Genomic DNA, 12,293 nt, shown 5'->3' with positions numbered 1-12,293 from the left:
ATTAGGTGGTACATCAATAAAAAATTTAATTGAATATAATTTAGATGTATTTTAATAAGTACATTTAGATTCTATTAAAAAATTTATTTGGTGTTTCATTATTTGGTCATATATATTATATAGTTTTGTTATGTGATCTTCTCAAATAAAATTTAATTTAAATTAAAAAAGATTTAGAGATACATTAATGAAGATTCTACTTACTTTATATATATATGACCCCGATAGCAGTGGAATGGGTTGATAATGATGCCCAGATTCATTACTTTATAATTAAAACTATATAATATATATATGACCCCGATAGCAGTGGAATGGGTTGATAATGATGCCCAGAGGTTCATCAATGTGGTATGAGTAAAGATGATGATAATATATGTTGTATATATGTATATTTATATATCTATATTTCTGAGATTTCTTGTATAGGAAATAGTGATTTGTGATGTACAAACGAGTGATATTTGCAGTTAAAAATAGTGATAAAAAATTGGTCAGATACTAGTTTCTAGTTTCTAGGCTAATTTAGTTTCTAGTGGAGTAAGCCCATATATATATATATATATATATATATATATATATATATATTATTTTAAATATTTCGGTTATTCGGTTTTTTCGGTTAATTCGGTAAAAAAACCGAAAAAACCGAAATAGCCAGAAAATCATAACCGAATTAGGTACCGAAATATTTCGGTTCGGTTAACCGAACCGAAATATTTCGGTAATTTCAGTTCGGTATTCGGTTAACCAAACCGAATACTCAGTCCTACTTCCCAGACCATGCTCAGAGCCTGGATATACCTGTTATGTTTTGTTTGGTTTATATTTCAAACCCAAACCCATCCGCAAAATTTGCAATTGACTGGTGAAGAAAGAAACTTTGCAAAGCAATCTCCAAATAGCAATATGATAGATAGCTCCCAGTATACAGAACTGAAACTCTCTTTATACAGGAACAGTTACAATACAAATACAGTTCACATGGATTATTTAATGCCAATACAACTATTATATATCTCCACCAGGGCAGACTGGTAGGCTGGTAGCTTTATTATCATATAAAGTCTTCCAGAGGGGGGGCACTTGAGATAAGAATTTAGAAACACTAGATTATCTAAAGGAAGGTTTCTACTCATCAGGGCATGTATCAGATATCCTACTATTATCGTTGCTAACGGTATAGGCCCGATGATAAATACCCAAGATTCTTCATTTCTCCACCTATTTTTAGGTTATAGACAATATTACTTGATGGTGATGTAGCGGTTTGTTCCATGCTTTGCCCAATGATCTCTGAGATCGACTGGATTTGAAAGATCATGCCCCTCTGCAGCTAGGCGGGTAAGCAGCTTGTTGAATGCACCTCCGCTCATCTTCCTACCACCAATTCGAGCATGACGTTTGTTTGGGACACATGGCAACGGATACATTGATAATGTAGTTGTGCAGCAAGAAGACTGCCAACCCCCATTTCCCCATTTGTAGCATGGCCTTAGAACTCCAGTACATGAACAGATTGGAACTGGCATTGTTGTTTCATCAAAAGGAACCTGATTCAGCCCAAGATCCTGATCCTTCCAGTCAAGCTTTGATACTACCAGTTCTCTGTTGAGGTCATTAACCCCGCCACTCATTTCATGACCTCCCTTCCACTTGGTGATGTTCACATCTTCACTTTCCTTTTTGACCTTTTTTGATGGCCTTGGGGTCTTCTTATTGGGAGTTGCCTTTTTAGTTCTTTTCGTTTGCTTGGACTTTGCAGGCTCAGGAACAAGCGGTGATGTAGGAATGGCTTCAGTTGTGTGCATGTCCCTGGTACCAAATGAAGCCGCTTCACTCAAGTGAGACTGGTCGTGCACGTGTTGTTGGGGATGGTGCATGTGCTTTACTCCACGTGAGATATGGCATCCTGGAGGGCATGTAGACATATTACCATTGCTCATAGAGTTCTCACGGTACTGAAGAGTGGCAATGGCATTATCACGTTCCACTATAGCACTATTTCTCTCTGCAATTGCAGAGTCTCGCTGCAGGATTGCCATGTCTCTTTCTGCCATCGCCGACTTCTTCTCTGAAAGTGCCATATTTCTCTCTTGAATGGCTGCATCTCTTTCGGCCATTATGGCCATTATCTGCTTCATTGATGGCTGATTCTGCATTAACCACTGGTACAGAGATAACAGACCAACTTTTGTTATGGTTGAACTCGAGAATGTGAATCATCATGTAAAAACTCTATGTCAATACAAGCAAATATTGAAGACTTTCAAACGAGAACGAGGAGAATAGATGTAACCATCATGTAAATAAGAACATTGTGATCTGCATATATTACGTATACCTGCCCCTGTGGCGGTTTATGCCTTCCATTTTCACGATGCCCGCTATTATCCATTTGTGCTTTGACTTTCAAAACTTTACTTCAATCAAACGAGCAAACAGTAGCAACTCCATACAAGCACAATGATGACCAGTGGTTTAATCTTCACAAAAAGAAGAGATGAAACAGAAGTTGCTCAGAAGTGTGTTGAAGTAGAATGTGATGTCTGTACATACTAACTTAAAAGAACATAATTTTAGAATGTGATGTCTGTACATACTAACTTAAAAGAACATAATTTTTTTTGTCGGTACGCACATTGCTCTTTGTTACCATGGCCACAACTCAAAAAAAGAGAAGAAGAAAAAGATAAACTAGAACTGAGAACAATTTTTTTTTTTTTTTAAAGAACAGTAATAGTAACACAGAACAGGATAAAAGGAAGTGTGTTATACTAAACACAGGAAGTATGTGTTCCCCAAAGCGTTCTCCCTCATGCAATATTAAATTATAGCACTCACGGCTGAGCAGAAGGATAATAAGCAAAGACAAATCATTATTCAAAAGCTTTCAGCAGAAGTTACACGCAGCACATATTACAATTGGAAAAAGGACTTATACAACACATCAAAATGAGCGACCACACACACAAATTGCTAAGATCTTTTCGGTGACAATAACAACTTCAAATGAATAGCAGCTGGCAAAGTAATCAAGTACTGGTGAGCCCAGAATTAAGAACTCTGGACTTGTGCAATAGAAAATGGAAATATATTTTTTCCAGGTGCATACTCGTAGAAGTTACCAAGTCAGTAGTAGGGATCGTTTCTCAGATTTTCTCTCAAATGTCAAAAGTCTCTGATTCAATCTGCATCAAGCGATCTCCTCATTGGTGAAACAATCATTTGTTTCCTCTATTATAGTTTTTATGCTAACAGAGGCTACTGAAGTGTTTGCCACCATCCAAGGTAACCTAATATGATTTTATGGTGCATCATCTTCAACTCTCTTGGGGTTCACAATTTTTAAGAAAATTTCAAACCAAAAGGTATTGTCAACATTGCTTCTTTAAGTGTTATTTTATGTTTTAATATCAATTTGGCACTTCATAATAGCATATTACTGAGCTCATTTGTGCCATCTCATTAATATAAGCAACACTTTGCATCAGCAGTGAACCAAAGCTGGATGAACATCTGTGGCCAACTTAAATCAATGCAGGTAGTGAATCTGTTTTATTAATTTTCTTAAAGACACAAGTAGTAAGATTAAGTATAGTTAATGAAGATAGGCAATCAAAAGTAATGTTCATTTTCTATTACATGGACACCAAAAAGTTGTTCTAGATTAACGTGTATGTGTTCTGCGGCAGTGGTAATCAACACCATGTGCATTATGACATATTTGATAAGGAGTGGACAATAAACTTTTCAAGCAATCAAATTAGGTTGGACATGAAATTCCACTGTGAATTTGAGATGGATAGGTCTTGGCACTCCCTGATATTGTGAATTTAAGTTATTAGTGCAAGTATATTATCATAAGATATACCTGTCCACTGCAGTGGTTTTGTCCATTTTATTACTTGGGCATGAGTTTGCATATCTTTAGTAACACATGAGCATACTCTATTTATGTGGTATTCATGTACTAATATTTTTTAAGGGTATGTGTGGATAAATTAAACTCAATCCATAGTCCGCAGGTAAAATCAAGGAGGCACAAAGCATGTGCCCGAGAAACCTCAGCTTTGACAGTACATATTTTTTCTCGAATAAACACAAGATGGAGATTTTCCTTTGTCTAGTTACATGTGTTATGATGATAGGAGAGTCTTTGGAAGACACCATAGCGCATTTGTTTAGACATTAATGTGCCAGAAAGAGAGAATGCAAAGTATCATGAGAGTACTAGTGAATTCCAAGTAAAGAAATGAAAAGATAACTGAAAGAATTTCAGACCAGAGGCCAGCTTAATAGGGTAAATTAAGAAGTAGAAATATAGGAAATATTGTTTACCAGAAGTTGGCATCATGTAAATTGAAATGAATATTCCTCTACGGCTCTACTTTAGTAATACTGGACCAAAGGAGAAGAAATCAGAGTCGATAGTGCATCAGCAATAAAGGGTTTGTGTCAATACCACCCGAACTGCAATTCCCCACACTGTGTCTAAAGATCTTATCTGTCCCTCCACATAATTTAGTAGCAAAAAATACTCACAGAAATTTAAATTTGATTAATGCCTTGAGACATGTAGTACCATTGAATTACTTCAAGACATCAATGTAAGTTACAACCGTGAGTGAAATATCCGGGGGGAAAATAGATAGCCACTTACTGGTATTTTTTCTATCAGTTCAGGATTAGCTACTCAAAAACTACGATAATTACCATTCTAAAAACAATACAGTTGTTTTAACAGACACAAAACATAACCGTGACTCTCTTAATCAAACCAAACCAAACATACTCGATGACTCTCGAAAAACAGGGGGCAATTGTACATCAGTACAGCCACAACACAGTACAGAGCAACTGACAAATTTCCATAAAATTGGCGTATTTGGCTACAGATATAAGTAACAAGAATTTACCCATTAATTACTACATAATTACACAACACACACATACAAGTCCCAGCAAAACATTACAATAACTCACTTAAAGCGAAAAATTAAGAAAATTCAGTAAAAGAGGAGCAAAATTAAAAAAACCCATATGAGTAAAGCAAGCAAAACCCAGTAGATTATGCAAAATTAGCAGCAATAAACAGTAGAAACAACTAAAAAAATAGCAGCTCAAGGGTAGTGAAAATCAACCAGGAAAATCAATACAGCTCGTTGATTAGAGCAAAAGATACAACTTACCCAGAGAATTATGGAGAGAGATACAGATAGAGATGGAGAGAGAGAGAGAACCAGTAGCAGTATGAAGTTTCTAGAGAGAGAAAATTATAGAGAGAGAGTGTGAAAGTGTCTGAATGGCAAAGATGACTACCACTTTTCGCATTCCGATATTAACCTTGTCATTGTCTTATTCTCTTGCACTTATTTTTCCATGTTTTAATAGCCGTAGAATTGATTTTACCCAAATATTATGATACTACTACTAAAGTAGTATATTGTGTATTGTAAAATTAAAAAATAAAAATGATTAAATAAGTTGCTTGTAACAATAAAAGATAAACACTAAAGAAAGTATTTAATTTACGGAAATATGTATAAATTTAATGTATGGTCCCGTGTTCCAACAATCTAGGTGTATTTAGAAATCCTTTATAGCCAAAATTTTCTTTTTGCTAATTAGTGTTTTTTTCTTTTTGTAAGAGTCTGTAAAATGTAAATTATGAAAGCTGTATAAATTTTACGCTAATCACAAAAAAAAAGGTAATAAAAACATTTTTAAAAAAGAGTTCTTTTTTTTTTGGCTTGACAGTGAAATTATGTTATACGTCACTTCTTCTGTCCCCTGGGTAGTTAATGCTCCTAGAAAACATTGTTCTGTAATTTATTTTTTAATCTTTTTTCTTTTGAATAAAAATTTAATGTTTGAATTTTTATACCCAAAAAGAAAATCTCAAAAATAAGTTGCGGAACTATGTTTTATAAAAGCCTTAAAATGCGTGTCTAAACAAATGAGGGGGACGGAGGGAGTACAAGAGGATGACCAGCACCAGCAAGAAAGACTGGGAAGTGCAGTAGGATATTTAGAACTATAGTGGATGTCAAGTACAACTCTCCATACAGCACCAATATTTTGGTCTTTCTCTTCCTGTCCACAGCAAGACCTTACAACTTGATAGGAGATGATCCCTCTCAGATTAATTTGATTCCGATGCATCACTATGTCTTCCGCCTGTTAATGACGCCCCATTGGATCTTTCTGATCTAAGTACGGATTAACCACACAAAACATATCATCAACATTGATTAAAGAGAAGAACGCCTAATCAGCATGTGACTTTTTCTCTATACTCGACTTGCTGAGTAGTAACACACCAACAACAATGAGAGAAGCACCTGCGAACCACTGAAAAAGCAATCCCGAGTTCAGAATTCAGTTAACATATAATGCAATATCAACATGTTTTATTAATTAAGAGCTCAAAAGGCCTTCTTAGAAGTTTAGGGACATCATGTTATGGGTTAATTTTGGTACTCATCTACCTTGTAGGCTATCAGTTAGCTCAACTTTGAATTTAACAATGTCTTCTACAATCTTTCTTGGGAATTTGTTTGCCCTTTGCCATTCACAAAAGATTTATTGGTGTGTATAGTACTAGTATTAAATAATACAGTGTCTGCCACATACAAGTTTATATGTTATTCCTATTATTAAGTAGAATGCAATAAAAATTCAAATATAAAAATGCATAGCTGCTAAATTAAAAATCATTTCAGAAAATACTTAAAAAAAATTCCACAGCTATACAGTAATATGAGTTTAAGATGGACACAACACAGCTCAGATATCATATTAATCTAGTTGTCACTGCACTTTCTTAAAAAATTAAACCCAAATCTTTAAATTACAGAGAGCAGGACTGGATCCATTCCATTTATATATTTTTCACAGGTAGTCATAATTTGCAACCAGTATCAGGTACTGTACATCACAGATGCAACTAGGCATACACATTAGAGCCAAACAGACGTCTAAAAGCTCTGTGGTACCCGAGTCAGAATTTATGATGCGAAATGACATGGTTGTATGTAAGACCTATAAATCTTTATTTTAGGGAGAACGTGTTTGTCTTTTTTATGGGGGTAATAGAAAAAAAAACTTATAAAGCACAATATAAGGACACTATGTGAAAGCAAATGATTAATTTTAAGAGATGAACACATGGTAGTCGCGATAGTTAAAATAGCAATGCTAAAAACATTCACCATCCTGGCAGCAAATTTTGTAATTACCTTAAACGAAAGAGCCTCTTCAAAAAGAAAAAATCCGGCTAAACCCGAGGTTAAGAAGTTGATAGCGAAATTTGTGACAGTAGCTTGCAGAGACGACAGAGCTTTCAGACTATTTACATAGCATCCCCACATTAATACATTGAAGAATATGACTAAGCCATATTTAACAAGCTGTTCAAGGAAAACTCTATTCATTAGTGCATAGCATCATAGAAGTAACACACACACACACACACACACACACACACACACACACACACATATAGTTACCACAGTACTAAAGAATACAGTTAAGTACTGGCAATCGGCAGAAGAAATTCAAAATCGACAAGTGCACATTCATTATCTCATTCCTTACATATGCATTGTTAAATATATTAGTTGATTGTGCTAATAGTTAATGCAAAACTTGCAGAAAGAACTATTATGATATAACAATTATAACAAAGATAGAACTTGGGTGAATTAACCACAGAAAATTCACTACCCCAAAGGTTTCCGAACCTTGGAAGGGAGAAAACTTCACAACCCATGTAATAGATCCAATTCAATATTCAACAAATCTCATTATCAAGTCTAGTTGAAATACGTGGAATTACAATGCTTGTATAGGGAATACGAACTCTAATAACATAAACCTAATGGACTAAGCCTTGTACTGATTGAGCTTTATTATAAATAAAGTACTTACTTGGTAACTAAACTTAAAAATAACATATACATTAATTCTTTGTTTTCGTTCCCCATCATTCTCATCTTGTTAAAAAACTCGACCTCGGTCCTCGAGTTGGGTAGACAGCGAGAACCATGCAAGACTGAACTGGAACGAAGAAGAATTTTCTACTCTCCTTGAAGAACAATGGCTGGATGAGGTGCAAAGAGCAAGTGACAAAGTTTAATATGGTATTCAAGAATGATAAAATCGATATGATCAACCTCAATAAAGCAACAACCGCATGCTTTTCTTGAACAAGCGAAACTTGATTCACGCAAGATTCTTCATCGAAAGCGTCTACATTATCATGTTCCATGCAACTTAAAGAATCCAGTACAACAACATTATCTTCATTAAATTGATTCCTAGTACTTGTTTTCAACATTCCAATTTAATTGTAATTTCACCCCATGACAATTTTCGCATTCTCCAAATGTACAAGAATTAGAACTTGAGATGCAAGAGTCTTTACCGTCCTAGTCCCTCATCATTTTCACGCCTTACACTTCCTTTTCCCAACTCAAGTTTGTGCTTCTTTTCCAACCTTTCAAGTCCATAGTATGCTTTGTCTAGTTCCTTCAACATAAACTCATATTCAAGTAACCCATGTTCATGATGAAGAACATGAACTTCAGAGTGTAGGAAATCACATTCTTCCTCAAAACAACAGACAATATATTTCACACTCCCAATTTCACGTTTGATGTAAGCAGACATGGCTCAAACAAGGATTAAGAGGGCTAATATTGAACATTTCTGAAGTTTAAGGGGTCGAAATATCAGTAGCAGTAGGGGTTAAACTGTCAAATTCTGGAAGGACAGGAACTGATTTGGTAAATCTGCAAATTCCAGGAACTATTTTGTATTTTCTGGAAGTGTAAGGTACTCGATTGTAATTTCTGCAGATCTGAGGAATAAAAATTGAAGTTTCTGGAGAGGAAAAGACTGGTTTTGTAAACATAAATGCTAATCTGCTTAGTTTCCAGGACTGCTCCCAAATACACTGAATCTTTTGAAATTACAAATTAAATTCACTTCTCAACATTTTTATCACCCTACTTAATCAGATTTTTCATAAAAAATAACACGTCCTGATTTCTTACTCAATCAGCAAATAAACACCTTATATTAGAATGTTGGGCTAACAAAAACTGAGAATAGTGGTTAGTTTTACGTTGTTAAATTATAAAACACTAAATCACATGGATATTTGTAACAGTTTAATTATTTACAAAATTCAGTAAAACTTCTATAAATATATTTTTGAGATCGACTTTGTTGACTTGCATATATCCATATATATTTTATATTTGTTCTTGGAACTATTTTTGAGAAAAGGTCTCGTTCTGGCACAGTTTTATATCAAAATGACCGAAAGAGCACAGAACAAAATAAAGGACCTTTGAGGCACATAAAAATGTTAATGAATCTTGGGTTTTAATTATACAGGTGTTTTAGTTGATTTGCGGAGTTTGAAGGGTAGGCCGGCTGATAAACAACCCCCATGGCGGGTCCATTTTAAAAATAGCGTAGACGGAGTTGTGGAAGAAACACATACTTCACATACGTTTTCTAGATTACACATATTTATGTAAATGTTTTGCAAAGACAACCCATTTTCGTCTTGCTTTTTGACACTAAGGCATATTCTTGTTGCGTTTCCTGGTGCTAGGAAGGACCATTTTCACGGATTGTGCTGTTTTGGGCATTTTTACTTTACACCCTGCTCCCGAGTTGTAAATGATGAGGAAAGCAAGTGAAAAGGAATTAAAGTTATAGAACTTTCACTCCTATTTGTGCTCACGAGTTTTTTAGAAAGACGAAAGCAAGTGCAACTGAATGCATTTTTAGTATAGTTTCACTCCAAAACTTTCATTCCAAAAATGGGATGTAAGTGAAAACACATTTACATCACTTTAATTACGTCCTTAAAAAACTCGGGAGCAGCCCCTTAAATTGTGCCTCAATGGTTCATTTTCTTGAAGCGGATTTTTCACCTGATTTATTAATAAACCATTATGTTGTTTACAAAACCAATATTACAAATCGGGTGGTTGTTTCTGTCTCAAACAAACATTCTAATTCATTTACACACTTTCTATCTCTCTTACCTTCCCATTTATCTTTGGAGATTTATTAGCACCATTAACTCGAATACCAACATGCATATCGGATCCAACTCATACTATAAACACAGAATTATTGGTTTCCCAGACCCGATAACACAATCACAGATCTGGAATTGAATAAAGCTGTTAATAGACTGATCTAAGCTACGAGATAAACAGACAACGAAGTGAGTGAGTGTTGATCAAGTGTATCAAGCTAAGTAGGTAATTGATGAATGAAAAAGACCTGAAGCTGAAAGAGCTTGGCGGAAATGGCAGCCAGAGCGGCGGTGAATCCTGCCACAATCGCCCATACGTAGCCTGATTTCTTGCTGCTGCTGCTATTTTTAACTTCCTCCATTAACGCATCGCCTGCTCACGTCAACTACAGCAGACACCCAATTTGCTCCCTGATTTTGAAAATTAAGTTACCACTAATTGTACATGTACGTGTGTTCTCGAGTTAAAAAAAAAAATGTGTATATATAAAACGGTTTGGCTGGTGTGTGCCCATGGGCGCGCGGAAATTTTTGTATTTGGGAGATTTTGATTGGTGTGGTTGGTGTATTTGCAGGGGGTCCACCATTATCATGAGATAGGAGCCAATCAAAATGATCCAAGCACAAAATTTTCCGCGCTTAGCATGTGCCCATGGGCACACCATAGAAAAACCGTATATAAAAAGGTAGAAAAAAAAAGGTGTTGCTAAATACAGTTCATTTTTACTTTATACAATTCGTTGAAATTACTAGTATAACCTTTAATCTATTAAATGCGTGAAACCCTATTAAGCACGTACTGTTGACTACAATGTGTTTAACTCTTGAATGTGTTTAACTCTTGATAATAATACTCACGCCTGAATATATATTTATTTGCAGACGTGTAACAGGGTTCAACAGGTGCTACTGCATTGATGGTTAACTTCAAACAATTTCTTACTTTTTTAATTTTAAAATTTAAAATATTTAGATTTTAATTCTAAAACATATATTCTTTTCAAAAATATATTATAAAATATGATTATCATGTTTTAATAATCTATTAGTTTTGCATATTAAATATTTATGACTATTAGGAATCATTCACTTTTTTAAATATTAAATACATTTTAAAATTTTGATCAAGAGTAATTTTTAAATACATTTTAAAATTGTGAAGATTCTTAATAGATGTTAAAGATTCTAAGCCATCTAAAAGTTATATTATAAAAAACTCAAGGATTTTTTATTTTGACTAAAATATTATATCAAACACTAATGTTAATTTTTTTTTAATATTTAATATTTAATATTATTGGGTTATATGCCTCGCCCCTGATAGTGAAGTCTCAAAATTTTAAGTTTTTTTTTATTAAATGAGAATGAACAAAATAAAAGAAATTAAACACATCGATAAAAAATTAAAGTGGATAAAATTATACACAAATTCAAATATTTTACTGATAAAATTATATATAAAGTCAAATGAAATTATATGAATAAATATAATATATATAAATTATCGTTCAAAATTTTTAATACATATTAAAGATTCTGGCCAGCTAAAGGTTATATTATAAAAAATCAATTTATTTTTTTTTATTAAAATATTATATCAAACACTAGTGTTATCTTTTTAATTAAAAATCAAGTATTTTTTATTTGACTAAAATATTATATCAAACACTAGTGTTAATTTTTTTAATATTTACGTATTGAGATTTTGACCCATACCAGCCCAAATAATTTTTTGCCCCAAAAAACTCAAAACACACCGATAAAAAATTAAAGTGGAGGATAAAATTATATATAAAGTCAAGTATTTTAGTAATAAATTTATATATAAAGTAAAATAAAAGTGTATGAATAAATATTATATATATTATTTTTCTAAATTTTTAATACATATTTAAGGTATTAGGCCAGTTAGATGTTATAATATAAAAAAAAACAAATATAGTTTGATATAATTGAGAATGAATAAACAATATTTTAAAAAAACCAATAAGAATATAATCAACCGATATTAATAAATGATCAGCAAAAACTTAAGTCAGTGCGTGTATTGATTGCTGGCAATAAGCCTGTTCTGCACAAAAAACCAAGACTAAATTTATTTTTTATACCAACTACACAAAAACTTAGGAAGGATATATTTGTAATCTCCGTGAACTGCACGAAGCAAAGATCAAGTGTATTTAGCAATTATGAAAATTGTTTATATCAAAATTAAAGCACAATTATCATA

At 33.5% G+C, this 12,293-nt stretch overlaps 2 protein-coding genes across 2 annotated transcripts; both read right to left on the bottom strand.

The window, feature by feature from the left end:
• Window positions 1-929: 929 nt before the first annotated feature.
• Window positions 930-5,355, bottom strand: LOC108223790 (protein BASIC PENTACYSTEINE6). Its single transcript, XM_017398211.2, has 3 exons — window positions 5,193-5,355; window positions 2,345-2,486; window positions 930-2,168 (listed from the first exon to the last, which is right to left on the bottom strand). Exons 2-3 carry the CDS (start codon window positions 2,396-2,398, stop codon window positions 1,248-1,250), a joined length of 975 nt encoding a protein of 324 aa, XP_017253700.1. The 5' UTR covers window positions 2,399-2,486; window positions 5,193-5,355; the 3' UTR covers window positions 930-1,247.
• A 557-nt stretch (window positions 5,356-5,912) lies between these two features.
• LOC108219947 (uncharacterized) lies at window positions 5,913-10,524 on the bottom strand. Its single transcript, XM_017393549.2, has 3 exons — window positions 10,312-10,524; window positions 7,242-7,412; window positions 5,913-6,354 (listed from the first exon to the last, which is right to left on the bottom strand). Exons 1-3 carry the CDS (start codon window positions 10,423-10,425, stop codon window positions 6,271-6,273), a joined length of 369 nt encoding a protein of 122 aa, XP_017249038.1. The 5' UTR covers window positions 10,426-10,524; the 3' UTR covers window positions 5,913-6,270.
• Between the last annotated feature and the right edge of the window lie 1,769 nt (window positions 10,525-12,293).

The sequence above is a fragment of the Daucus carota genome, chromosome 5 (genome assembly GCF_001625215.2).
Source record: "Daucus carota subsp. sativus chromosome 5, DH1 v3.0, whole genome shotgun sequence".
NCBI lineage: Eukaryota > Viridiplantae > Streptophyta > Magnoliopsida > Apiales > Apiaceae > Daucus > Daucus carota.
The sequence above is the reverse complement of the archived record's forward strand: the minus strand, read 5'-3'. Positions and strand labels throughout refer to the sequence as shown.

What these genes read in the sequence shown, in the direction of transcription:
- LOC108223790 (XM_017398211.2), bottom strand. Translation starts at nt 2,398, where the DNA reads ATGGATAATAGCGGGCATCGTGAAAATGGAAGGCATAAACCGCCACAG. An exon ending in ATAAACCGCCACAGGGGCAG is followed by an intron (nt 2,169 to 2,344) that starts GTATACGTAATA and finishes TCTCTGTACCAG; the next exon opens with TGGTTAATGCAGAATCAGCC.
- LOC108219947 (XM_017393549.2), bottom strand. Translation starts at nt 10,425, where the DNA reads ATGGAGGAAGTTAAAAATAGCAGCAGCAGCAAGAAATCAGGCTACGTA. An exon ending in CCAAGCTCTTTCAGCTTCAG is followed by an intron (nt 7,413 to 10,311) that starts GTCTTTTTCATT and finishes TTCCTTGAACAG; the next exon opens with CTTGTTAAATATGGCTTAGT. An exon ending in AAGAGGCTCTTTCGTTTAAG is followed by an intron (nt 6,355 to 7,241) that starts GTAATTACAAAA and finishes TTGCTTTTTCAG; the next exon opens with TGGTTCGCAGGTGCTTCTCT.